Source organism: Pristiophorus japonicus, chromosome 15, assembly GCF_044704955.1.
Source record: "Pristiophorus japonicus isolate sPriJap1 chromosome 15, sPriJap1.hap1, whole genome shotgun sequence".
Taxonomy (NCBI): Eukaryota; Metazoa; Chordata; class Chondrichthyes; family Pristiophoridae; genus Pristiophorus; species Pristiophorus japonicus.
In genome coordinates this window covers 129236671-129262063 of record NC_091991.1, presented here as the reverse complement: position 1 = coordinate 129262063, position 25393 = coordinate 129236671, and the positions used below count along the sequence as shown (strand labels likewise).

Below are 25393 nucleotides of genomic sequence, written 5' to 3'. Positions count from 1 at the left end.
TTTGGCAAATGATGTTCAACAGATAAATGTGAGGTATTACATTTTGATAGGAAGAGGAGGTAATTTATTACTTGGAGGGTGCGAGTCTAGGTGGGGTAGAAGAACAAAGGGATCTCAGAGTACAAATACACAAATCACAAAGGGGAGGCTAGACAAGCATATGAGGGAGAAGGGAATAGAGAGTTATGCTGATGTCTTTCCTCATCTAAATCTGGGAGGAGGCTCGAGTGGAGCATAAACTGGTTGGGCTGAATGGCCTGTTTCTGTACTGCATATCCTATGTAATTACAGCCTTGGTCCAAACATGGTTACAAGACCTGAATTCCACAGGTGAAGTGAGAGTACTTGCCCGTGACATCAAGGCAGAATGCGACAGTGTGGCATTAAGGATCCAAATCATCTCAGCCCCACAACATTGCTGCAGGAGTTACCCCCTGGCAGCACTCTAGGCCCAACTATCTCCAGCTGTTTCATCAATGGCCTTCCCTCCACTATAAGGTCAGAAATGGGGCTGTTTGCTATGATTGCACAGCTCCATTCACAATTCCTAGGATAATGAAGCAGTCCATGCCCGCTTGCAGCCAGACCTGGACAACAGGTAAGTGGCAAGTAACATTCATACCACACAAATGCCAGGCAATGGATGAATATCATCTTGAGTTGAAGCCCTATCTATTTTTGAGGTTTCCTATTCTATCCAAGATTACATTACTATCTATTTTAATATTTATAATGCTGTTCAATACCCCACAGCTGGAACATTAGCATCATCCATAGCAGTATAGACTGATGCAAAAGTGTCAGTTCTTTCTAAACTGGCTTTCAGTGGCTCTATATGATCTTTAATGATCTTCTGACATAGGTGTAAAAGTTTTTGCTATTACAGTACTACCACCATTGCGCACCATCTTCTTTTCCAGAATTTTCTTAACTATAATGGCTGCTTTTTTCTCCCTCAATTGCACGTGAAGGTTCCTTTGAAGCTTTTCCCCTCAGTAACATAAATTCTCAACTGTAATATCTCCACAATATAGAAAGAGATTTCTTGGACATGGAATTATACAGTTAAGCCTAAATATAGAATATTTACACATATACATTTTATGATAAATCTTGGTGCAAATAGTATGGCATAACTAGAATATGGATTGTAAGTTTAATGTTATATTGATGTCATTATTAGTTCTATATGATACCTAAAATGACAATAAATACTTGTAATTTTTCTTTCCTTTTGATTCTGAAAGTATTCCAACAGGCCATCACCTTTGATTTTAAAAATAACTTTTTTCCAATTACAAACTCAATTACAATAAATTGTTTGAAACGCTTTATTGATCTAAAAGACAACAATCTGTTAATTTGTCTTATATTTTACAGACTGATATACATAGAAACTTTTAATGAACACTTTTTGTAGCAGCTCGTTATACAAATGCACATTTGTTAAAAATAAGTTTACTTCAGCAGATCTATCTGAAGTTAATGGGATATCATAAATATAGGAGCCCCATAAAGATACCTTGTAAAAATAAATACCTACAGATATAGCAACCAAACATTACCCAGTAAGACATTACTGCAATAAAATAAAAAAACAATTAGTCAAAGTTTTCTGGAGAACATGTTATATTGCAGATAAATAGTAGTTTTCTTTTTTAATTAAAAAGCTGTAAGGCTTACAAAGAAACAGGTATATAATACTATTATTTTTATTACAGAAGGATACATCATCAACTAAAATATTGACTCCAGATTTGGAAGAAAGAAGCGAGCCAAATGGAGTTGCAATCCATTTCCTAGTGGTTGAAACCATGCAACTCAAGTTGCAATTTGTTCTCGCACCACACACCTACTCCGAGCGACAATACAGCTGGACAACTGTTTAGTTTTTACCCCTGTGCAGTTGCAATTGATAATTCACTCAATGTGGAACTGCAGGTCAGCAAGTGTGGGCCTCGAACTTTTTATACCATAGTAAAACCAGCAGTCACATCACAGTAAGATATTTTCCACAAAATGTAAAACCATGTCTATAATTGTATATAAGTGACAGTATCGATGTAACACAATGTATTATTCTCCTAAAGTGATGTGTTCCTTCATATCAAGTGCAATTGTTGTTAATGAACACAAGCTTATAGATGGTGTAGATGTTATTTGCTCAGGAACTATGCAAATTGGAAAGTGGTATTTGTTGTTGCTGCTCCATCAGAAGCACACAGCATTAAGTAACTTTTTTTGGATCTGTAATAAAGTCTGATGTACAATTTTTAAAATGGGTCGGATTTTGCTGGAGCGGGACATCTGGTGGCATATGCCGTTAGTTAGACTTTTTCCTGCACCCTTCAGCTCAAAACATTTTTGCACCGTAATTTGCTGGAAGTGCAATAGGGCATCTGGGATCTTAGTGAATGGCGAGACCAACAGTGTATTTCCTAACCAACGAGATTTAAGGTTTAAGAAAGAAAGAGAGGAGGGACGGAGGAGGAGGTGAATCAGAATGAATGAATTAGAGTCGGATCAGGTACAGAAGGAGAGAGGGAAAGATTGGATTGAGAGAAAAGGGGCAGAAAGGAAAAGTACTTTTTTTTTTAAAAAACATTTTAAAATCTGTCAACAATTGACTACATGCAGGAATGAGATGGAACACTTTAAATTGATCCATTTCTGGAACAGAGATTGATTGGCACTGGATTAACAATTATTACTTTGTTAAAAAAGTATTTGCGCTCTTAATTACCAGGCTTAACTTTCAGTGGTGAGTTTAATGGGCAATTAATGTGCAAATCCAGCAAGTTTAAAAAAAATAACAGGGAGGCCAAGGGCAAGATGCCGTTTGTACGAAACAGCGTAAATTATCCAGCAAGTTCTGGAGATTCGCAACTCTCAGCATCTCCGTGAACTTTCTGGCCGAATTTGCACATTAATAATGGCAAGATCTAGCCCAATATTTTACAAGATCTCCCGTGATATTGGACACTATGAGAGAACAGGCTGTTCCATAATAAGACATGTTATCAACAAACTGCGATGAAAAAATATGTTGCAGCAAGTAAGAGCACTTACAGGAAGTGCGAGCTACAAGCAAGACTGTTGCTAGATTCGTAAGATATAAAGATAAATGCACACTTTTTGTATTTACTACATTTATCTCATTGTGTTTTACAGACACATCATTCATTTCCATGGAGGTCCTCCTTTGTCCATTGCAGCTTCAGCGAAAGATTCACATAAATGCCAGAGGAACTGTGTAAATGTTTACAAGGTGGAAATTCAATCCCCTAATTAGGATCTTTTAGAATCTGAGGCTGTTTGAACGGAGCTATCCAGTTACATTGTGTGCTCTAAGCAGATTAGTTCCACAGCAGATTTTTTCCCCGCCAGTTTTAAACATATATTAACAGCAAGTGAGCCCAAGTAATTTGATAAAGGGATGGATACATTGGGCAGACTGATTGGAATTCATGTCTGCAACAGTAAGACGCAAATCAGGTATACTGAAAGACATTTAAACCAGTGCTGAGGTAAAGCCAATACTTGGTGAGTTTGCAGCAACATGAATTCAGAAAGAATGCCCGGGTTCAAAATATCTACAATGTGGAGATAGGATTTTAAAATATCCAATTTCTGACCAGCTCCTATGTTCATCATTGTGTAAATAGTGTTCACTGTATATTATATATATTTGGTTATGTCTCAGAAAACTAGTTGCTCCCTTTTATGTAGCAGTATTAAAATAAATATCAAAATAAATTTCACAAACAAGTGTAAATTGTAAAAACTTTGGCACAGGAAAGGACCCAGTGTACTGTTCGATTTTAAAGAATTATTAGGATTTTTTGAAGCAAAGTTTTGAATGCTGAATTGAGTGTAGTCTGTAGTGTAAACAGTTATCAGTACTGCTTCCTTCACAGTATTAAAAATCCATCCATTACTACACAAAAAATGTTAAAGGAAATACACACTGGTAAGTAGTACACTAAGTGGCAATGGTACACACACACCCTCTATCAGATGTACACAGAGGGAAACAAATGATAGAAGAATAAACTAATGCTATTTTTAAAAAAATGGTAGCCAAGTGGTTGCCAACAAACCAATATCAACAGGTGCAAGAATTTATGTCCATAAAAGTTTCCAGCGAACACAATTTGTAACTGAATTACAATGTGGTTTTTAATACGAAAAAGGTAAAATTTCAAGAAGTTTCAAAAGAAAAATTACCCTAAAAAATGTCTACATAGGACAGTGATCTTTACCTTAATCAGTAACAAAACATTCAGGAAGAGTTTTCAGTAAAACCGTGCAATATAAAACACACTTCATGAAATGGTAGCTATCGTAACACACAGCATCCTTCCATTTGCCGAGGTATCGCTGCAATGTTGTGTATTCCAATCTTTCGTCACTCGTTCTCAACGTTAGGTACGGAAGAATATCTCCTTAACAAGACTGTCTCTCTTGTCAGTTTTCTGATAAGGTACTGTTTATCACGACCTTGCTGCAGAAATAAATAATCAGAACTGTAAACTGATGCTCTGAGATTTTTGCAAAGATTTACACTCTAAAATAATTTCTATTACTGAATATGCAAACAACAAATACTGCCTTAATATGCATCTAGATATCCCTTTTCCAATAAATCTAAAACCAATGGAGCCCATCGACTTATGAGGAACTTGTTAGCGTCCAAATATAGTTAATCATTTTTTGGTTAGCTGGTGCCTGTTATTTTTCAACTCCATAAGAAAATTAAAGAAGCTAAACCTTAGAAAAAATACTTCATTTTTTTTTATCACTGGCATGTTGTCTTAGAATTAAATCAACTCCAAAGAGATCCTGCTTGCCACTCTCCCAAAGAGCAAAGTCACCACTCGGTCATGAGACAGCCATCATCACAGGTTTGAACCTCATTGGACAGCCAACAGGAATGAGGAACTCCTCCTGAGCTTAACAGTGATTACCGTAACTCACCATAAAAAGTGTGCATTTATTACTATCTCCCTTCTGAGCACAACATGGACACATACCACACTCTACTGTTGCAAATGCAGAGCTTCAGCAATAGCTGTTCACCTCTCTCCAACCCAATCAACGTAAGCACCAAACTCCGGATATAAGAATGTGGTTCACATACCCAGCCCCCAAGTAAGAGTACCTTCACCGTGTTGAAAAGACCTGTACAACATTCCAACTACATACATTTCTAAAAGCCCAAATCCAATACTCCATACCATTTTGATTCATCACCATGTACTTAATCTAGGCCTTCACATAAGGAATTTTGGTGAAGCGACATCTCTGCTGTGAAACTGACTTTCCCCACCCGACCCAAAATGCTGAGTGACATATCATTGTAGGCCAGAACCAATCTTCCCTGCAATCATTTCCCCCTTTTGCCACAAATCCACCTCACAAGTAAGGCCCTAGTCTCACACATGGATTGGAGGAGGTCTCAAGTTGCCTACCCAGGAGTTCCAAACTATAACTGTCATATGCCACAAGCATAACCTGCATTAGAAGTGACAAGACAGATCAGAGCACTTTTTATCTCTTAATATGTTTTCAAGGTACTGTGTCCAAGCTCAAGATGACATTCAGCAGAACCCCTAGGTACGAATATGAATCAACAGCCAAGACAGATGGGAATAGTGTGCGTGTGCCCAGTAGCGGGCGACGCACCTGGAGAGTTTGAGGATGTGGAGACCCTGCCGATCTTAACAGAAGGACCTCAGTTTAAAAAGTTCCCAGAGTCCCTCCAACACCCGGCCAGATTCTCTACCAGACCGAGTGGGTGGAAGTGGGAATTTAGCACCAGGAGGCTGCAGCTGGGGACCCGTGGGAACTGATCCCTGCACATATAGTGGGAGGAGGATTTTAATGGAGATTGGTGGGGGTAGGCCCAAGGACTCCTTGCGTGGCTTTGGGGAGAATACTCCTGCTCCCCCTGGCCTACAAGGAGTTCAAGATGAAGCTGATTTTGTAATCTTACCGTGGCTGCTTATGGCCAGCTGGAACCTCCCAATGTGGTTCTGCTTCTGGGTTGCAGATTGTGCAGGACCCCCACTGACCCGAAGTTAATATTACGTCGCAGAGCCGTAACTTGTGAATGTTAAGTCGTCCCGCAGCTGTCTTTAGCAGGAGCCTCACTGCTGGCCTGAGGCCCGTCGTAAGCATTACGACAGCCGGGAACGCGGCAGGCTGGAGCCGGGAGCTAGATTTTTCTGATTTTACCACCACCCATGCATCACTCTCGCTGGGCAAGGGGGGGGGGGGGAAAAAGAGATTTAAATCCCAGCCATGATCTGTGTTTCTTCATAATACTGTACTAAATCTCCAGGCAAATCCACCAACACCACATCTGTGAAAAAGAGCTCTGATTTTCTTATTAAAGAAATGCCTAAACTGACCCTTACAATGCATTTCACACATCACAATCAAAAGCCATCAAATACAATGAATGATAGCAGAGAATCCAGCTTTGCTCCTCTTAAGAAAGATAAACCGAAGAGTCTTCAGTTTTATCTGAATGTTTCCTCCAGCTCCACAATCCAGATGAGATGTTTCCTACTAAGCATGCATTTTTGGCTAGCATTTACACAATGTATTGGGCTATATTGTTGTAGCAGGACATCTAACAGCATCTGCCATTTGTTAGACTGTCCTTTTTAAGTTTATTTTTAAAAATTTCTTATGGGGTAAGTTGCTGAGAAGTGCGAGCTGATAACGTCACAGCGAGGGAAATAGGGCATCTGGGACCCGAATGAACAGGGTAAGCAACTATGTATCTCCTTAACCAATCAGATTGAAGGATGGAGAAATTAATAGTGCAAGGACTAAGAAGGAAGTAGAAATTAGAGTGAGTAAATTCAATGTCAAATCAGGTACAGAAAGAGAAATAAAGGGAGGGAAAGAAAGATTGGATTGAGAGAAAAAAAGAAAAATGAAATAATTTTAATTTAAAATTTTACTTTTAATATCTCCAACAGTTAAAATCTGAAGGAATGAGATTGCACACTTGTAATAGTTAATTATCAGAGCCAGAGAGATTTATTGGCAGTAATTAACACCAAGATGTTAAAAGGATACTTAGACTGAAATGGGTAAGACGTAACTTTCTGTAGTAAGTTTAGTTCATATCTACCGCGCAAATACAGCTTAACCGTGCATCTGCTCCTCGCCTGAAGTTGCTGTAGAAATTTCCCATAAATAACAGCGAACGCCATTAACCTCATCTTTATTTTGACAGGACAATCTGGATCACTATGTCACACAGATCCGTCTGACAAACAAGGCTACCAAATCACTTCAGATGAATAATGTTGAAAATCTATATTTAACAATTAAGGAATTTAAGTCACTTACCATAGTCAGTTGGTCTCTTAGCTGATTAACAACTCGTTTGTGTGCTCCCGCCAAAGCAACAAGATAAAACAGGATGAGGCTGTAGGTAGAAATTGAAAGAACAAAAATTTTATTTTCTATACTTATATATATATATAGATATAACTCTTGTATTCTTTCTTTTCCAAGAACAACCACATTGCAATACAGCCCATATTTTCTTATTTAATAATATTTTAAATTTATTTGATGGTAAGTAATGGGATTAAAAATATTTAAGATGCATTTAGTTGCTGAAAAATAAAACCACAGGGCTGGGCCTTCAGATTTTGATTTCACCCTGTTTTAGAGTCTAGATGAACACTGTTGCTAGATATTTTAGTACCGATCCCAATTTCCCAGCACCTTTCACTTCAATCTTTTGCCAATGGAGCATTGCTTAGTTGCTGAGGCTTTATCAGGCATTAGTATATTTAAAGCTATAATGGCAACAGCTTGCACTTATAAAGCAACTTTAATTTAAAAGCACTGGAAGGGAACTTATATGGTATATTTTCAAGTAACAAATTGCTTCCTTGACTTTCCTCTGATTAATGGAGTGAGAGTTTGGCCAGGTATTCTTGCGTTTCTGGATGTTGCAAATTCAAATTACTTTATTTACATAGCTTCATAAACTAATAATTTATTATCCTTGAGAAACACCAACAGTATGGACCTGCTTCTCTGTTAACACTGAAGGCAAATGGGAGCAGACTGCCCACTGTGCTCATATTACACTTCCATGAAGGGGATAAATCATTTCTTGTTTGTTGTCAGACAACATTTAAGTTCCCTTCTGATTTGCGTGAATTCTTTGCAAATTTTGGTGTGTTATTATTCAAGGAGGTACTCTGTTTTATATCATCCCTTCTGAGCACTGCTTTAACATTTCCCCAGAGTGGGTGGCAGATATGCCAGGAGAATAGACATTCAGAACCATGGTTAGTTTGTTGCTTGGGGAGAAAGTTATGATCTTCCAAGGAGGGTTATGTTAAGTCTCCAGTGCCAAGATCTGTGTGTGGACATTTCTATGTTACACTCTTCTTTAAACAGGAAGGGCAGCAGCTGGGGCTCAAGTGAGCAGGCTGCTAAATATCGAAGTCTTGGTTAAATTGGATAATTTAGGGGCTCCCAAGTTTTTGTCTGGTTGGGTTGCATATAAAGTTTAAATCCATGTGTACAAGGCAATGGTTAGGTCACAGTTAGAGAGAGGACTGTGTGCAGTTTTGGGCCCCCATTATAGAAAGGGTGGCTAAGGATAATGTGGGCCCCTTAAATACAGATGCAGGTGATATTACAATTGAAAATAAGTAAATGGCAAACTGGTTAAATAATAACTTTGTATCAGTCTCCACAGTGGAGAAAGAGCTACAAAGAAAAAGAAAAATAAATTGAGGGAGGAAATTACTAGATTTAATATAAGTAACAAAATGGTAATGAAAAAAATAATGAGACTGAAGATAGACAAATCTCCAGGACCTAATGGTTTCTATTCCAGGGTATTAAAAGAAGTGAGGAAATTGTCGATGTTTTAGTCATGATCTTCCACAACTCACTTTGGGTTGGAAAATATATATGTAGTCTTGTCTGATTCAATAGTTTTGAACCCAAATTACATTTAGAGGCACAGTACTGATCTGGCTAACACCATCTCTTTGATCAAACTTTTGGTCATCACTCCTAATCTCTCCTCCCTTAGCTCAATGGGCTGGACTTTCAGTCTTCTGCTGTCCCCGTTAGCCCCCCGGAGGGGTTGCAATGTCAGTGGTAAGCACTTCCGGGTAGGTGGCCAGCTTCCAGCGCCCCACCAGGACTTTCGGTGCCGGTTTCAACGAGGAGCGGAGCATTACTGCCTGGAAGAGGCGAGCTGGTATGCAACGCCCCTGGTTGCGACACTGGTTGTGGCTGCCGCCCAATCCGTATCGCTCCATAGGCCGCCTGTGAAAGCTGGCGGTCCGAGCTGTAGCGGCTGCAGTGAGGTAAGTAATGTCAACCTCAGGTAAGTGTCATTGTTTTTTTTTTGTGCTTATGTAGTGGTGGCGTGAGTTATTTATTGGTAATGTTTTATGGTGGTTTGTCAGGTCCCCCCCACCCCCTCTCTTACAGCGCTCCGAGGCCGGCTGTTTAGCACGGGATTTTCAGATGGTCAGCCGGCCTCACACCCTAAGGGAGGCCTCCGCCCCAGACTCAGGGCCCAGCTGATGAATTCTGCTGACTGCGGCGCAAACTGTTCCCGGGCGCAAACATTACCAACCCGTCGCCATTACCGCCCCGAAATGAGCAGAACCGAAAATCCAGCCCAATGTGTTTTTCTCAGGCTTCTGTGAAACACCTTGGGGCATTTGTCTACATTTAATGTGCTAAATAAATGTAAGTTCTAAACTAGAATTGTGGGTAATAGTGAATGTTTAGAACAGCAAGAAGCTATGTAACAATTCAGTACATTTAAGAAACAAATTCAGTATTCACCCAAGGTAAATTTAACTCGTTCTTGCAAAAAGTATTACAAATCGCTTGTTGGTTACTAAAATTCCTGGCACACCAATAAAGGGAAAACATGTATTTTGTAGCCCAACAGGAAAAAAACTTACACTTTACCATGAAATGCTTCTTACCATACAAACACAAAGAACGGCACTGCAAAAGCCTCTGATCCCAATCCATACAGAAGATGCCTCAGACCCTTTGGGAAATTGTTAATAGTTTCTGGTATGATATTCCATGCAGTATTATATTTAATGAATGGCCCACACGCTTTGGATGAACTGATTCTGATTGAGGGAGGGAAAAACATCCATATTTATTTCACCTCTCTAATACCATAACATACCACTTCAAAAGCAAATTCTCCATCATAAAAGACATCTCTCAATCAAAATCATGGTGAAGGTTACACTCAAAATGTTGACTTGTGTTTTCTCTTTATAAATGCTACCCACTTTGCTGCAGTATCCATTTTTGTTTCAAATTTTCAGCATTTCCAGTTTTTTTCTTCTCCAGTAAAAAGCCTTTTTTTTTTAAATTAGTTAAAAGTTTCGATGTCAATATTGGTGTGTCTTTCACTTTAGTTAACGATTGAGTTTTGGTCCTAAAGCATGTTTGAATTATGGACAATTGTCTTTTACATTCTGGAGATTGGACAAGTAGCAATACTTAAATTACATTATAAGCTCAGAGGACTCGGATCCTCCACAAATATCAGGCTTGATCTTATATAAATAAATATACACTTTTTCCACACACAAATGCACTATTCTTTGTATACATCACTGTAATCTGCATAATCTAGAAGCGCACACTATGCGTTTTCCAAATGTAGTACGAAGACAGATGATCTGAGAACAAACCATTATGAAATATTTTGCTGGGTGGAAATATTGAAATTCCAGCGTCAAAAACAAGTGGCTGGAGTGTGCATAATACCCAGCTTTACCCAACAAAGTCTGCACTCCACTGTTGATATTGGTTACAAATTTTGGGTTTGCACTAGATATTCTTTTGGGTTCACAGTCATTGGTTATTCCCCAAGTGGACCTGATGTCCCCTACAATCTGGAGAGGGGGAAAAGGTAAGGGGTGGTAAATCACTGTGCAAGTCCCACTAAGCAATGATAGCATTGTGGCCATATATGTGGACCTTATTAAAGCTTGTACATAGTTGCACTTGCCTCTGGGTGATTATGTTTGCAGGGGTGTTGTTTCATTCATAACTTGCTGCAGCTGATGGCTGTGTACTGTGCTTCTCTACAGCACCCTCTTGTTCTTAATAAAGGTTATTTTGCGACTTCACATTATTGTGGTGCGGTTTATATACACTGAGGATTGGAGAGTGGGGTGCGATGTCTTCAGCACATCGCCAGGTGAATAGACTAGCCACTCGGCATATTTTGCATCATTTACTGGAATCGCTGCGCGTTGAGTCCTGACAAGCAGCCCTTGCAGTGGCAACAGTGTCAGGCTGCCTCCTCCATGGCTAATGCTCATCTTCCTCCTCATCGTCCTCTTGAGGTGCAGCTGCCATCCCTGGTGGCAATAGCTCGCCTCTCATGATGGCCAGCTTGTGCAGCATGCAGCGCACAATGGTGAAAATGGACACTATCAGGGGTGTACTGAAATGTCCCTCCAGACACAACCCCGACAGTTTGCTCTATTATGGTCCTGGTTGCGGTGTGGCTATGTTTGTAGCAGTGCTCAAGCAGGGGTGGTGGGGTTGGGGAGGAGTCACCAACCAAGTGGCTAGACCATATCCTTTGTTGTCGATCAGCCAGCCACGCCCTTCATGCGGTGGCTGGAACAGTCATGGCATACTGCTCTCCCACAGGATGAAGGCATCATGGCAGCTGCCAGGATAGCAGGCATTCACAGCGAGGATCATCTGCCTGTGGTCGCACACCAATTGGACATCTTACAATATACTTTTCAGAGTTAATATTTAATTAAAATTAAAAAAAGAATTTAATCCTTGGACTAATGGCAGAGCTAGGCCAGATGGTTGCTGAAACCAAGACCTCCCACAAAGTTAACTCCTATTTCCCATGAATTTAATGCCAGAAGAGTGATTGACATGGTTGCAACATGCAACCTGAGAAAGTTATTATTTTGAAGTTAAAAAAAAAAATTAAGAATTGTTAACAAATGAATGAACTCGGCAATAGCACACATAGGATGGGCACACCTGGACAAGTAACCTATTCATGATAGGCTAAGAGTTTAGGGCAATTGGATAACAATATTCAACTACCGTATATACTCGCGTATCCTACGATCTCACGTATCATGCGACCCCTAAATTTTCGTCCCCAAAACATGATTTTATCATATATCCTATGTATCATGCGAGTCACTTTTTTGAGATACCAGATGACACTAGGCTAGGCTTTCAAACAAAATATACTGCCAAATTTAAGCTGCAAGTTGTTGCCGAAGCGGAACAAAGCAACAACGTTAAAGCTGCACAGCTGTTGGTGTCGGAGAAAGCTGTGTCCGAAATTAAGAATCGTTTCTGTTTTCCTTTGGAAGTTAGCCTCTCAGCTGATTTGGAAAGCGTAAACATTACGTGTGTATCAGCAAGTAAAACAGCAGTTTTATCAAAATCATCTTTATTTGATATACATATGTACTATTTGACTTACCGTAAATGGATACGGTCTGCTTAACAGCCTAACAACCTAATCTTGCCCAGCACTTCACACCCGCAAATTTTGTATCTCGCGTATCATGCTACCCCCCAAATTTAGGTTACAATTTAGGTCTTCAAAAGTCGCATGATACGCGAGTATATACGGTAATTCAATACTCACAGTGCAATACCGAAGACGATAGGAATACAGGCTAATGGAAGCCCAATTAACAGAACGGCCAGGAAGAAAAAGTTAGAACTTGATGCCCGAAAAGGTCTGGTGGATGGGCGACAGTTGTTCATCAAGGATATCTGTAATGTTCAGAAAACATTTTGCTTTTACTAGTAGCAATTCCACACCCCCCACACCGCCCCCCCTCCCCACCACTCTTATTTTTCTCCTCAACTCTGGTGCTGACTGTTTGCCACAGATACCCTTTGATACCTCGTGCAAATGGCCATTACTTTCTTGAACCTTCACATGATATTCCAGCAAACGGGCATCAAATCCAAACCCAATGTCCAGACGTGACCACTTACAACAGTGGTTGCTGGACAGCATTCAGGACAGGCAGCTCATCAAATTTATTTTCCCTAACCCATGGGTATGGAAGCAAATTGTAGCACCCTGTGCAGCATCTAAACTGAGATTAGCTAATTCACCTTAAGTAGAGAATTAAACCTGGGACCTTCCCGATCTGTTCCCTTATCTACTCTTATTTGTATTTTCCTCCCCTATGTGTAAAATGCCAAATAGAACATTCTGTTTGTTAATGGTGCTATATAAAGGCAATTGTTTGATTTTGTTATATTGCTTAGCTACTCACTAGACAAACTCTCTCAGCCATTGTGGGAACCTCTGGTGGAAACCTCAATTCAAATTTCAGTAAGTCTACCACAGAAAATCAAATTGACTTATATTTCAATTGCCAATCAAATGGCGGCATTTATGATCAATTACATTATTAATCAGTCAGGGGTAACGAAGTAAAAGTTAAAGAACATTAATTCAATTATCTGGTTGCAATATATTGTGGAAAAAAATAATCTGATTTGTTTTCATTGGTATATTTTGTAAAATAATTTACCCTTTTGATATAAAATATGAAGAAGTATTTGATGGTTGCTATTCCAGGGAGCAACGGTGAATAAAATGTTCCTATCCAACAGATAGTCTGACCATACACAATTTCTAATACATTTTGAGGAATTGCAAACTGCTGTTGTCCCCACCAGGTGAAAGGTGGACCAGAGCAATAGGTCACAATTAATCTGAAAAACAAAAAACCAAATAATTATGTTTTTATAATACAGTGCATCCCAGATGGGTTGCACCTCAACAGAGCCGGGACCAATATCCTCACGGCAGGGGCAGGGGGGGGGGGTTTGCTAGTGCTGTTGGTGAAGATTTAAACTAGCTTGGCAGGGGAATGGGAACCTGAAAATAGGTTCAGTAGAGAGGGTAGTAAAGCTGGAATTAGAAAGCAAAAATAAAGTGAATTTGAAGGAGAGGAAACAAGCAGGAGAAAAGGGTAAAAAAAACACTTAAAGGCACTTGGTCTAAATGCAAATAGCATTTGTAATAAAATAGATGAGTTGACGGCACAAATTGAGACAAATGGGTATGATCTGATAGCCATTACAGAGACATGGTTGCAAGGTGACCAGGACTGGGAATTAAATATTCAGGGGTACTTGACAATCGAAAGGACAGACAGAAAGGAAAAGGAGGTGGGGTAGCTCTATTGATAAAGGATGGAATCAATGCAATAGTAAGTAACGATATTGGCTCAAATGATAAGGGTGTTGAAACAGTTTGGGTAGAGATAAGGAACAATAAGGGCTGAGAGAGTTTGTCTAGTGAGTAGCTAAGCAATATAACAAAATCAAACAATTGCCTTTATATAGCACCATTAACAAACAGAATGTTCTATTTGGCATTTTACACATAGGGGAGGAAAATACAAATAAGAGTAGATAAGGGAACAGATCGGGAAGGTCCCAGGTTTATAGGCCCCCTAACAATGGCAACTCTGTTGGTCGGAGCATAAACCAGGAAATAGTGGGGGCTTGTAAAAAGGGAATAGCATAATCATGGGTGATTTTAACCTCCATATTGATTGGACAAATCAAACTGGTCAGGGTAGCCTTGAGGAGGAGTTCATAGCGTGCATAAGGGACGGGTTCCTTGAGCAGTATGTAACAGAACCAACAAATTTGCTGCAGTTCTTCGAGGATGTAATGAACAGGGTGGATAAAGGGGAACCAGTGGATGTGGTGCATTTGGACTTCCGGAAGGCATTTGACAAGGTGCCACATAAAAGGTTACTGCACAAGATAAAAGTTCACGGGGTTGGGAGTAATATATTAGCATGGATAGAGGATTGGCTAACTAACAGAGAACAGAGAGTCACGATAAATGGTTCATTCTCTGGTTGGCAACCAGTAACTAGTGGGGTGCCGCAGGGATCAATGCTGGGACCCCAACTATTTACAATCTATATTAACGACTTGGAAAAAGGGACTGAGTGTAACGTAGCCAAGTTTGCTGATGATACAAAGATGGGAGGAAAAGCAATGTGTGAGGAGGACACAATAAATCTGCAAAAGGACATAGACAGGCTAAGTGAGTCGGCAAAAATTTGGCAGATGGAGTATAAGATTGGAAAGTGTGAGGTCATGCATTTTGGCAGAAAAAAAATCAAAGAGCAAGTTATTTAATTTAGAAAGATTGCAAAGTGCTGCAGTACAGTGGGACCTGAGGTTACTTGTGCATGAAACACAAAAGGATAGTATACAGGTACAGCAAGTGATCAGGAAGGCCAATGGTATCTTGGCCTTTATTGCAAAGGGGATGGAGTATAAAAGCAGGGAAGTCTTGCTACATCTATATAAGGTATTGGTGAGGCCACACCTGGAATACTGCGTCCATATTTACGAAAGGATATACTTGCTTTGGAGGCAGTTCAGAGAAGGTTCACTAGGTTGATTCCGGGGATGAGGGGGTTGACTTATGAGGAAAGGTCGAGTAGGTTGGGCCTCTACTCATTGGAATTCAGAAGAATAAGAGGTGATCTTATCGGAACGTATAAGATTATGAGGGGGCTTGACAAGGTGGATGCAGAGAGGATGTTTCTACTGATGGGGGAGACTAGAACTCAAGGCCATGATCTTAGAATATGGGGCCGCCCATTTAAAACAGAGATGAGGAGAAATTGATGGTTGTAAATCTGTGGAATTTGCTGCCTCCGAGATCTGTGGAAGCTGGGACATTGAATAAATTTAAGACAGAAATAGACAGTTTCTTAAACGAAAAGGGGATAAGGGGTTATGGGGAGCGGGCGGGAAAGTGGAGCTGAGTCCATGATCAGATCAGCCATGATCTTATTGAATGGCCGAGCAGGCTCGAGGGGGCGTATGGCCTACTCCTGTTCCTATTTCTTATGTTCTTATTAAAATGCATTGTTCGATACTCAAAATAAAATTGAATGATCACATGTGCATTAGCAGGAATGCTAATCCATGAGTTTCATGACTTTTAGAAATTATTCCTAAACTTACAAATATAGCTGTAGTAACTGGCAGTTTATACCAACGGCATGATTTTATAATTATCAGGTTATTTTTAAATAACATTTTATATTACAAATATACTCTTGGAAGAAAATAGGTAAACAGAAAAGTTTTAACATTTTTAGCTTATTTTCAAAAATATCAAACTGCAAAACATTGGATAGTTCATAAATAAGACACGAATCTGTTGATTATCATTGATTTAAATGGAAAATGATCAACTGTGTGAGTTCAGCAATTATCTTCACATCTTCCAAGCCTCTGCACAGAAAGGATCTCTGCTAAAACCATGGTATTTTGAAGGCACAAAAGAACAAAAACTTTGCTTGAAAGACTTGCATATAGCACTTTTTACGACCTCAGCGCGACTCAAAGCGCTTTACAGCCAATGAAATACTTTTGAAGTGTTGTACTGTAGGAAACGCAGCAGCCAATTTGCACACAGCAATCTCCCACAAACAGCAATGTGATAACGACCAGATTATGTGTTTTGTGTAATGTTGAGGGAGAGATAAATATTGGCCAGGACACTGGGGATAACTCCCCTGCTCTTCTGCAAAATAGTGCCATGGGACATTTTACGTCCATCCGAGAGAGCAGACGTTTCATCTGAAAGATGGCACCTCTGACAGTGCAGCACTCCCTCAATAGTGCAATGGAGTGTCAGCCTAGATTTCTGTGCTCAAGTCTCTGGAGTGGGACTTGAACCCCCAACCTTCTGACTCAGAGGCAAGAGTGCTACCCACTGAGCCACGACTGACACATTTTGCCATTGCCTTGGACAAATTAAATGTTTTTAAATGATAGTCTCATAAATCATAAATCTAAAAGGGTTAATCATGTACCATGTCACAATTTCTGAAATTGAAACAGAAGGAGGAACGAAGAGGAAGAGAAATAACACTTACTTTCTAGGGAATTCCACAAACAATGTGACAGCTGAAATTATAATCAAGTCAAATATCATCAACTTGTACATTTCTTGACCTATTCGAGTTTCCCAGCACTGAAAAACACAACCAATTATTAATGTTTATTTACAGTTTGTGAAATTCATTATGTACAGAATATTTATCCATTACAAAACTTTATATCAAGACTTCAATGATTATCAAATATTAAGGCAACTAAGTTTTATCTCCATGGTCTCTCAAAGTAGCCTTGGATACAGTTCAACCATCCTGGCGATTTATTGGTTTTCAATCCCTTAAAGCAAAGTCCTGGTAAAACCATGCTGTGTGTGTTTGATATTGGATAATATGTTGTTAGTACCCTTCCAAAAAGAAATGTGAAAATAATAGTAATTTAGCATGTTATTCATCTCCTGTTTCTCCGCATTTTTGATGTCATTTGGATAGGGCTTTAATTTCTTTCGACTATACTTTTGTTACAATAATGGAAGAAAATTTTGGTATTGTACTATGCTTCAATGTAATCTTATACTCTGTCCAATAGTCATCATCCTCTCTCATTCTCAGAAGCATCATTTTTATTTTTCCTTTCTTAATCTACCATTTCTTTTTTCTGCTTCAAAGCTGTCCTGGTCTGCAGTTCCATTTCAGCCTTCGCCTCATCAGATGCTTTAAAAAAAAACTTTTCTTCTTCCTTTCAGGTTTTAAGAATCATAAGCTTCAACAACTCTTGGGACACCAAGGCACTTCGGAACTTTGTTCCCCTTCACATTTCTCTGACCTCCATCCGTTCTTCCAATCTCACCCTCTGCCAAGTTTTCACTATCCCCTCCTGACCTTCCCCTCTCTGACCCCGAACATCAGTCCTCAAGCAAAGGCCTGAGCGTCATCCCATTATGCCCTCATCTCAATTAATTTCGAGCTTGGCCCAACGCGGAGCTCTTTTTCTGTTGCCTTCGGCTCCGTGCACAGTTCTTCGGCCAGGAGTCTCTTTCCCCCCCACCCCAACACACACACACAGCTGACTGTGCTGGAACAAGGGTCCTGGTGAATTGAGTAACTAGGGCTGTAGAGAGGGCTTTAAACTAATTAGTGGGGGGGGGGGGGCGGGGGGAAAAGAGGGCTCAGGTGAGCGGAAATATGTACAAACATAAAAGTGTATCAGAAAGTGGGGTCAAAACAGGAAAAAGTAAAAACTTTTTAAAAAACTCTATCTGAATGCATGCAGCATGCGTAGCAAAATAGACGAGTTGACGACGCAAATAGATACAAATAGGTATGATCTGATAGCCATTGCAGAGACGTGGTTGCAAGGTGACCAAGGCTGGGAACTAAATATTCAAGGTTATTTGACAATTCGGAAGTACACAGAAAGGAAAAGGAGACGGGGTAGCTCTGTTAATAAAGGATGAGATCAGTGCGTTAGTGAGAATCAATATTGGCTCAGAAAATCAAGATGCTGAATCAGTTTGGGTGCAGATAAGGAATAATAAAGGGAAAAAGTCTCTGGTGGGCATTGCCTACAGGCCCCCTAACAGTAGCTATACTGTTGGACAGAGTATAAATCAAGAAATAATGGAAGCATGTAAAAAAAAAAAGGGACGACAATAATCATGGGCGATTTTAACCTTCATATTGATTGGACAAAGCAAATTGACCAGGGTAGCCTCGAGGAAGAGTTCATGGAGTGTATCCGGGAGTTTCCTTGAACAGTACGTTGCAGAACCAACCAGGGAGCAGGCTATCTTAGATCTGGTACTGTGTAATGAGACAGGATTAATAAACAATCTTGTAGTAAAGGATCCTCTAGGAAGGAGTGGCCATAGCATGGTTGAATTTCAAATTCGGTTGGAGGGTGAAAAAGTTGGATCTCAAGCCAGTGTCCTAAGCTTAAATAAAGGAGACTACAAAGGTATGAAGGCAGAATTGACTAAAGTGGACTGGGAAAATAGATTAAAGTGTGGGATGATTGATGAGCAGTGGCAGACATTTAAGGAGATATTTCTTAACTCTCAACAAAAATATATTCCTGTGAGGAGGAAAGACTAAGAGAAGGGATACCCATCCGTGGCTAATTAATAAAATAAGGGATGATATCAAATTGAAAACAAGAGCATACAAAGTGGGCAAGACTAGTGGGAGGCCAGATGATTGGGAAACTTTTAAAAGCCAGCAAAGAACGACTAGAAAAATGAGAGAGAGGGAAGATAGATTATGTAACTCATATCATATCATATCATAGGCAGTCCCTCGGAATCGAGGCAGACTTGCTTCCACTCTTAATATGTGAGTTCTTAGGTGGCTGTACAGTCCAATACGAGAACCACAGTCTCTGTCCCAGGTGGGGCAGATAGTCGTTGAGGGAAGGGGTGGGTGGAACTGCTTTGCCGCACGCTCTTTCCGCTGCCTGTGCTTGGTTTCTGCATGCTTTCGCCGACGATACTCGAGGTGCTCAGCGCCCTCCCGGATGCGCTTCCTCCACTTAAGGCGGTCTTTGGCCAGGGTCTCCCAGGTGTCAGTGGGGATGTTGCACTTTATCAGGGAGGCTTTGAGGGTGTCCTTGCAACGTTTCTGCTGCCCACCTTTGGCTCGTTTGCCATGAAGGCGCTGCTTTGGGAGTCTCGTGTCTGGCATGCGAACTATGTGGCTTGCCCAGAGGAGCTGATCAAGTAAACAAGTATTAAATATAAAAACAGATAGTAAGAGTTTCTACACGTACATAAAAAGGAAAAGAGTGACTAAAGTAAATGTTCCCCATTATTAATTCCCCAGTCTCATCCCATAGAGGATGAGACTGGGGAATTAATAATGGGGAACAGGGAAATGGCAGAGACTTTGAACAAATATTTTGTATCATTCTTCACGATAGAAGACACTAAAAACATCAAAATAGTGGATAATCAAGGGAGGAACTTAAAACAATCACTAAAGAAGTAGTACTCGATAAAATAATGGTTGGCAAACAGTAACTAATGGGGTGCCGCAGTGATCGGTGCTGGGGTCTCAACTATTCACAATCTATATTAATGTCTTGGATGAAGGGACCAAATGTAATGTAGCCAAGTTTGCTGATGATACAAAGATGGATGGAAAAGCAAATTGTGAGGAGGACACAAAAAATCCACAAAGGGATATAGACAGGCTAAGTGAGTGGGCAAAAAATTGGCAGATGGGAGTATAATGTGGGAAAATGTGAGGTATCCACTTTGGTAGAAAAAAATAGCAAAACAAATTATAATTTAAATGGAGAAAAATTGCGAAGTATTGCAGTACAGAGGGTCCTGGGGGTCCCTGTGCATGAAACACAAAGTTAGTATGCAGGTACAGCAAGTAATCAGAAAGGCAAATGGAATATTGGCATTTATTGCCAGGGGGATAGAGTATAAAAGCAGAGAAGTCCTGTTACAACTGTACAGGGTATTGGTGAGGCCACACCTCATGTACTGTGTACAGCTTAGGTCTCCATGTTTAAGGAAGGATATACTTGCATTGGAGGCAGTTCAGAGAAGGTTCACTACGTTGATTCTGGAGCTGAGGGGGTTGACTTATGAAAATAGGTTGAGTAGGTTGGGCCTATACTCATTGGAGTTCAGAAGAATGAGAGGTGATTACTTATCGAAACATATGTAAGAGGGGGCTCAACAAGATGGATGCAGATGGGATATTTCCACTCATAGTGGTAACTAATACTATGGAGCATAGTCTCAGAATAAGGGGTCGCCCATTTAAAACTGAGATGAGGAGGAATTTCTTCTCTTGAGGGTGTAAATCTATGGAACTCTCTGCCTCCGAGAGCTGTGGAGGCTGAGTCATTGAATATATTTAAGGTGGAGATAGATTTTTGAGCGATAAGGGAATAAAGGGATATGGGAGCAGGCAAGGAAGTGGAGCAGAGTTCATGATCAGATCAGCCATGATCTTATTAAATGGCGGAGCAGGCTGGAGGGGCTAAATGGCCTACTACTGCTCCTACTTATGTTCTTATGTTGTTATGTTTCTCCCATTTTCAGAATTCTCATTCTATCTGGACCCTTCCCTCTGGCCTCTTACCCTCTCTAGATCTTTTCATTACAAACTGCTGGCAGGTCATCGGCTATCTCAATTTCTCTGCTCCCCTCACTCACTTCAACCCACATCCCTCTGAACTTGCAGCATTCCATTTGCTCAGATCCAACCCCAACATTGTCATTAAATCTGTTATGGGTGGCACTGTTGTTGTTTTACGAACCGACCTCTACCTTGCGGAGGCTGAACGGCAACTCTCTGACACCTCCTGCTTTCTCCCCCGAGACCATGACCCCACTACTGAACATCAAGCTGTCGTTTCCAAGACGGTCACTGACCTCATCTCCTCTGGAGATCTTCCCTCCACAGTCGCCTATCTCATAGTTCCCCAACCACGCACAGCCCGCTTCTACCTCCTTCCCAAGATCCACAAACAGGACTGCTCTGGTAGACCCATCGTTTTAGCCTGTTCTTGCTCAATGGAACGGATTTCATCCTATCTTGACTCTATTTTGTCTCCCCATCTACATAAGCAGCTCTTCTGATGCTCTCTTCCACTTCAACAGTTGACAGTTTCCTAACATGAACCGTCTCCTTTTCACTATGGATGTCCAATATCTCTACATCTCCATCCCCCACCAGGACACCCTGAGAAAGCTTTGCTTCTTCCTTGAACAGAGACCTAACCAGTCCCTAACCACCACCACGCTCCTCTGCCTGGCTGAATTTGTTCTCACATTGAATAACTTCTCCTTTGACTCCACTCACAAATGGGTTCTAAGCTTGCCTATGCCTGCCTTTTCATGGGATATGTGCAAGATTATTTGCACCAGTCCTACTCAGCTCCCCTCCCTCACCTCTTTTTCCAGTATATTGATGACTGTATCGGTGCCATTTCCTGCTCCTGCCCTGAACTTTGCTTCCAATTTCCACCCTTCCCTCACCTTCATATGGTCCATCTCCGACTCTTCCCTTCCTCGACTTCTCTGTCTCCATTTTCAGCAGCAGGAGGGAGCCAACAACAGTGTCGTGACTTGCCACACCGCCTGCCCACACCAGACCCACGCAGTTAGGAAAAATTCCGGACATAAGGTTTGGTTATCTGTATGCTCTATTTCCTCAATTAAGTTATTGTCCTATGGTTGCCATCGTCAAGCAAAGCAGATATTTGTATTCTTTAAGTAGTATTTGGGTCACTGATGGGTTTTGAAAACATGCTGAGACCGGAAGTCATTTATTACACTGACAAGCTCAGGGTTCCATTTTATGTTGGGATAGTTGAAGGGCATTCTGACTTTATGAAGTTCCACAATAAAATGACCTTCTTCGAACTTCTAATATTGTCACAATATGATGAGTTCTCCTCATTTTGGTTTGATAGACCATAATAAACTCCAAATATAGTCTTGGTCTTTCTCAGAATCCCCCATCATGGTTTGACAACTTGAACCTCCCAGGTGTCCCTTACATGCAAGGTCTTGAAACTAAGACTAATGTGTGCAGTATATAAACCTGATGAAAGACCTCAGTGATTCTACTTCAGGTGATTACTTTTCATGTGCTCGTGAAATTCTTCAATATTACTATTGGCATTGCTCTCATTTTTAACAGTTACAAAACACAAATATTTTGACAATATATTTACTTTAAAAAGGAACTCATGGAAATATCTTATACTGCAGTGCAAAATGTGCCAATTCCTGTAATCAGACAGCAAGTTAGGTAGAACATAAAAAAGTAAATGCTCTTAAAGGAACAAGTTAATTATAAATATTTTGTTCCCTTCATACATATAAAACATCACATATGTTAATACTGATGGTGCATTATCTATCTCTAAGCAAGTTAATTAACTGTAAAGTTCTCCAAAATAACTGAAAATCTGTTGAGTGATGAGAAGATGTCATTCTGCAAATGCATAATTGTTCAGTTTATTAAACTATTTTGAGGAGGACTCTAGCGACGACTTTCCCAGTGGCTGATAGCAGGGAGATTCCGGTCCCCTTTTTTAAAGATGGTCACAATTACTGCACTTCTGAGTCCCCCCGGCATGCTCTCCTCCTTCCAGATGAGAGAGATGAGGTCGTGTATTCGCACTAGCAGTGCCTCTCCGGCATACTTCAATGCCTCAACAGAGATTCCATCCGCAGCCGTAGCCTTGTTGTTTTTAAACTGTCTTATGGCTTTTTCTACCTTGTGCAGTGTTGGGGTCTCACCGAGGTGAGTAGCATGCTGCGGGATGGAGTCGAGAACATTTGAGCAAAACGCAGAGTCTCAGTTGAGGAGATCTTCGAAGTGCTACTTCCAGCGGGTCCTGACTGCCTCGGTGTCCTTGATGAGTGTTTCCCAGTTCTTGGGCAGCAATGGGGAGGGGTCTTGGGTGCTTGGCCCGCAGGTGGCTTTGACTGCAGGAAGAATCCTTGCACATCATGGGTGTCATAGAAACATCGAAATATAGAAAATAGGTGCAGGAGCAGGCCATTCAGCCCTTCTAGCCTGCACCGCCATTCAATGAGTTCATGGCTGAACATGAAACTTCAGTACCCACTTCCTGCTTTCACGCCATATCCCTTGATCCCCCGAGTAGTAAGGACTTCATCTAACTCCCTTTTGAATATATTTAGTGAATTGGCCTCGACCACTTCCCGTGGCAGAGAATTCCACAGGTTCACCACTCTCTGGGTGAAGAAGTTTCTCCTCATCTCGGTCCGAAATGGCTTACCCCTTATCCTTAGACTGTGACCCCTGGTTCTGGACTTCCCCAACATTGGGAACATTCTTCCTGCATCCAACCTGTCCAAACCCGTCAGAATTTTAAACGTTTCTATGAGGTCCCCTCTCACTCTTCTGTACTCCAGTGAATACAAGCCCAGTTGATCCAGTCTTTCTTGATAGGTCAGTCCCACCATCCCGGGAATCAGTCTGGTGAATCTTCGCTGCACTCCCTCAATAGCAAGAATGTCCTTCCTCAAGTTAGGAGACCAAAACTGTACACAATACTCCAGGTGTGGCCTCACCAAGGCCCTGTACAACTGTAGCAACACTTCCCTGCCCCTGTACTCAAATCCCCTCGCTATGAAGGCCAACATGCCATTTGCTTTCTTAACCGCCTGCTGTACCTGCATGCCAACCTTCAATGACTGATGTACCATGACACCCAGGTCTCGTTGCACCTTCCCTTTTCCTAATCTGTCACCATTCAGATAATAGTCTGTCTCTCTGTTTTTAACCACCAAAGTGGATAACCTCACATTTATCCACATTATACTTCATCTGCCACGCATTTGCCCACTCACCTAACCTATCCAAGTCACTCTGCAGCCTCATAGCATCCTCCTCGCAGCTCACACTGCCACCCAACTTAGTGTCATCCGCAAATTTGGAGATACTACATTTAATCCCCTCGTCTAAATCATTAATGTACAATGTAAACAGCTGGGGCCCCAGCACAGAACCCTGCGGTACCCCACTAGTCACTGCCTGCCATTCTGAAAAGTACCCATTTACTCCTACTCTTTGCTTCCTGTCTGACAACCAGTTCTCAATCCACGTCAGCACACTACCCCCAATCCCATGTGCTTTAACTTTGCACATTAATCTCCTGTGTGGGACCTTGTCGAAAGCCTTCTGAAAGTCCAAATATACCACATCAACTGGTACTCCTTTGTCCACTTTATTGGAAACATCCTCAAAAAATTCCAGAAGATTTGTCAAGCATGATCTCCCTTTCACAAATCCATGCTGACTTGGACCTATCATGTCACCATTTTCCAAATGCGCTGCTATGACATCCTTAATAATTGATTCCACCATTTTACCCACTACTGAGGTCAGGCTGACCGGTCTATAATTCCCTGCTTTCTCTCTCCCTCCTTTTTTAAAAAGTGGGGTTACATTGGCTACCCTCCACTCGATAGGAACTGATCCAGAGTCAATGGAATGTTGGAAAATGACTGTCAATGCATCCGCTATTTCCAAGGCCACCTCCTTAAGTACTCTGGGATGCAGTCCATCAGGCCCTGGGGATTTATCGGCCTTCAATCCCATCAATTTCCTCAACACAATTTCCCGACTAATAAAGATTTCCCTCAGTTCCTCCTCCTTACTAGACCCTCTGACCATTTTTATATCCGGAAGGTTGTTTGTGTCCTCCTTAGTGAATACTGAACCAAAGTACTTGTTCAATTGGTCTGCCATTTCTTTGTTCCCCGTTATGACTTCCCCTGATTCTGACTGGAGGGGACCTACGTTTGTCTTTACTAACCTTTTTCTCTTTACATACCTATAGAAACTTTTGCAATCCGCCTTAATGTTCCCTGCAAGCTTCTTCTCGTACTCCATTTTCCCTGCCCTAATCAAACCCTTTGTCCTCCTCTGCTGAGTTCTAAATTTCTCCCAGT

The 25393-nt window shown here is 41.0% G+C and overlaps 1 protein-coding gene across 4 annotated transcripts in view; it reads right to left on the bottom strand.

The window, feature by feature from the left end:
- Nucleotides 1-1334: 1334 nt before the first annotated feature.
- The window catches only part of LOC139281039 (transmembrane channel-like protein 7), an 88642-nt gene continuing 64583 nt past the window's right edge, over nucleotides 1335-25393 (bottom strand). For 2 of the 4 annotated variants that reach the window (XM_070900924.1, XM_070900923.1), the window contains exons 11-16: nucleotides 16986-17083; nucleotides 13593-13776; nucleotides 12686-12816; nucleotides 10002-10157; nucleotides 7369-7447; nucleotides 1335-4504 (exon numbers count right to left, since the gene is read on the bottom strand). In XM_070900924.1, coding sequence (XP_070757025.1) covers nucleotides 4409-4504; nucleotides 7369-7447; nucleotides 10002-10157; nucleotides 12686-12816; nucleotides 13593-13776; nucleotides 16986-17083 — 744 coding nt within the window. In that variant the 3' untranslated portion in view covers nucleotides 1335-4408. Of the gene's footprint in view, nucleotides 4505-7368; nucleotides 7448-10001; nucleotides 10158-12685; nucleotides 12817-13592; nucleotides 13777-16985; nucleotides 17084-25393 lie in introns of those variants that run through there. The other 2 variants (XM_070900925.1, XM_070900926.1) reach the window with 2 other exon arrangements.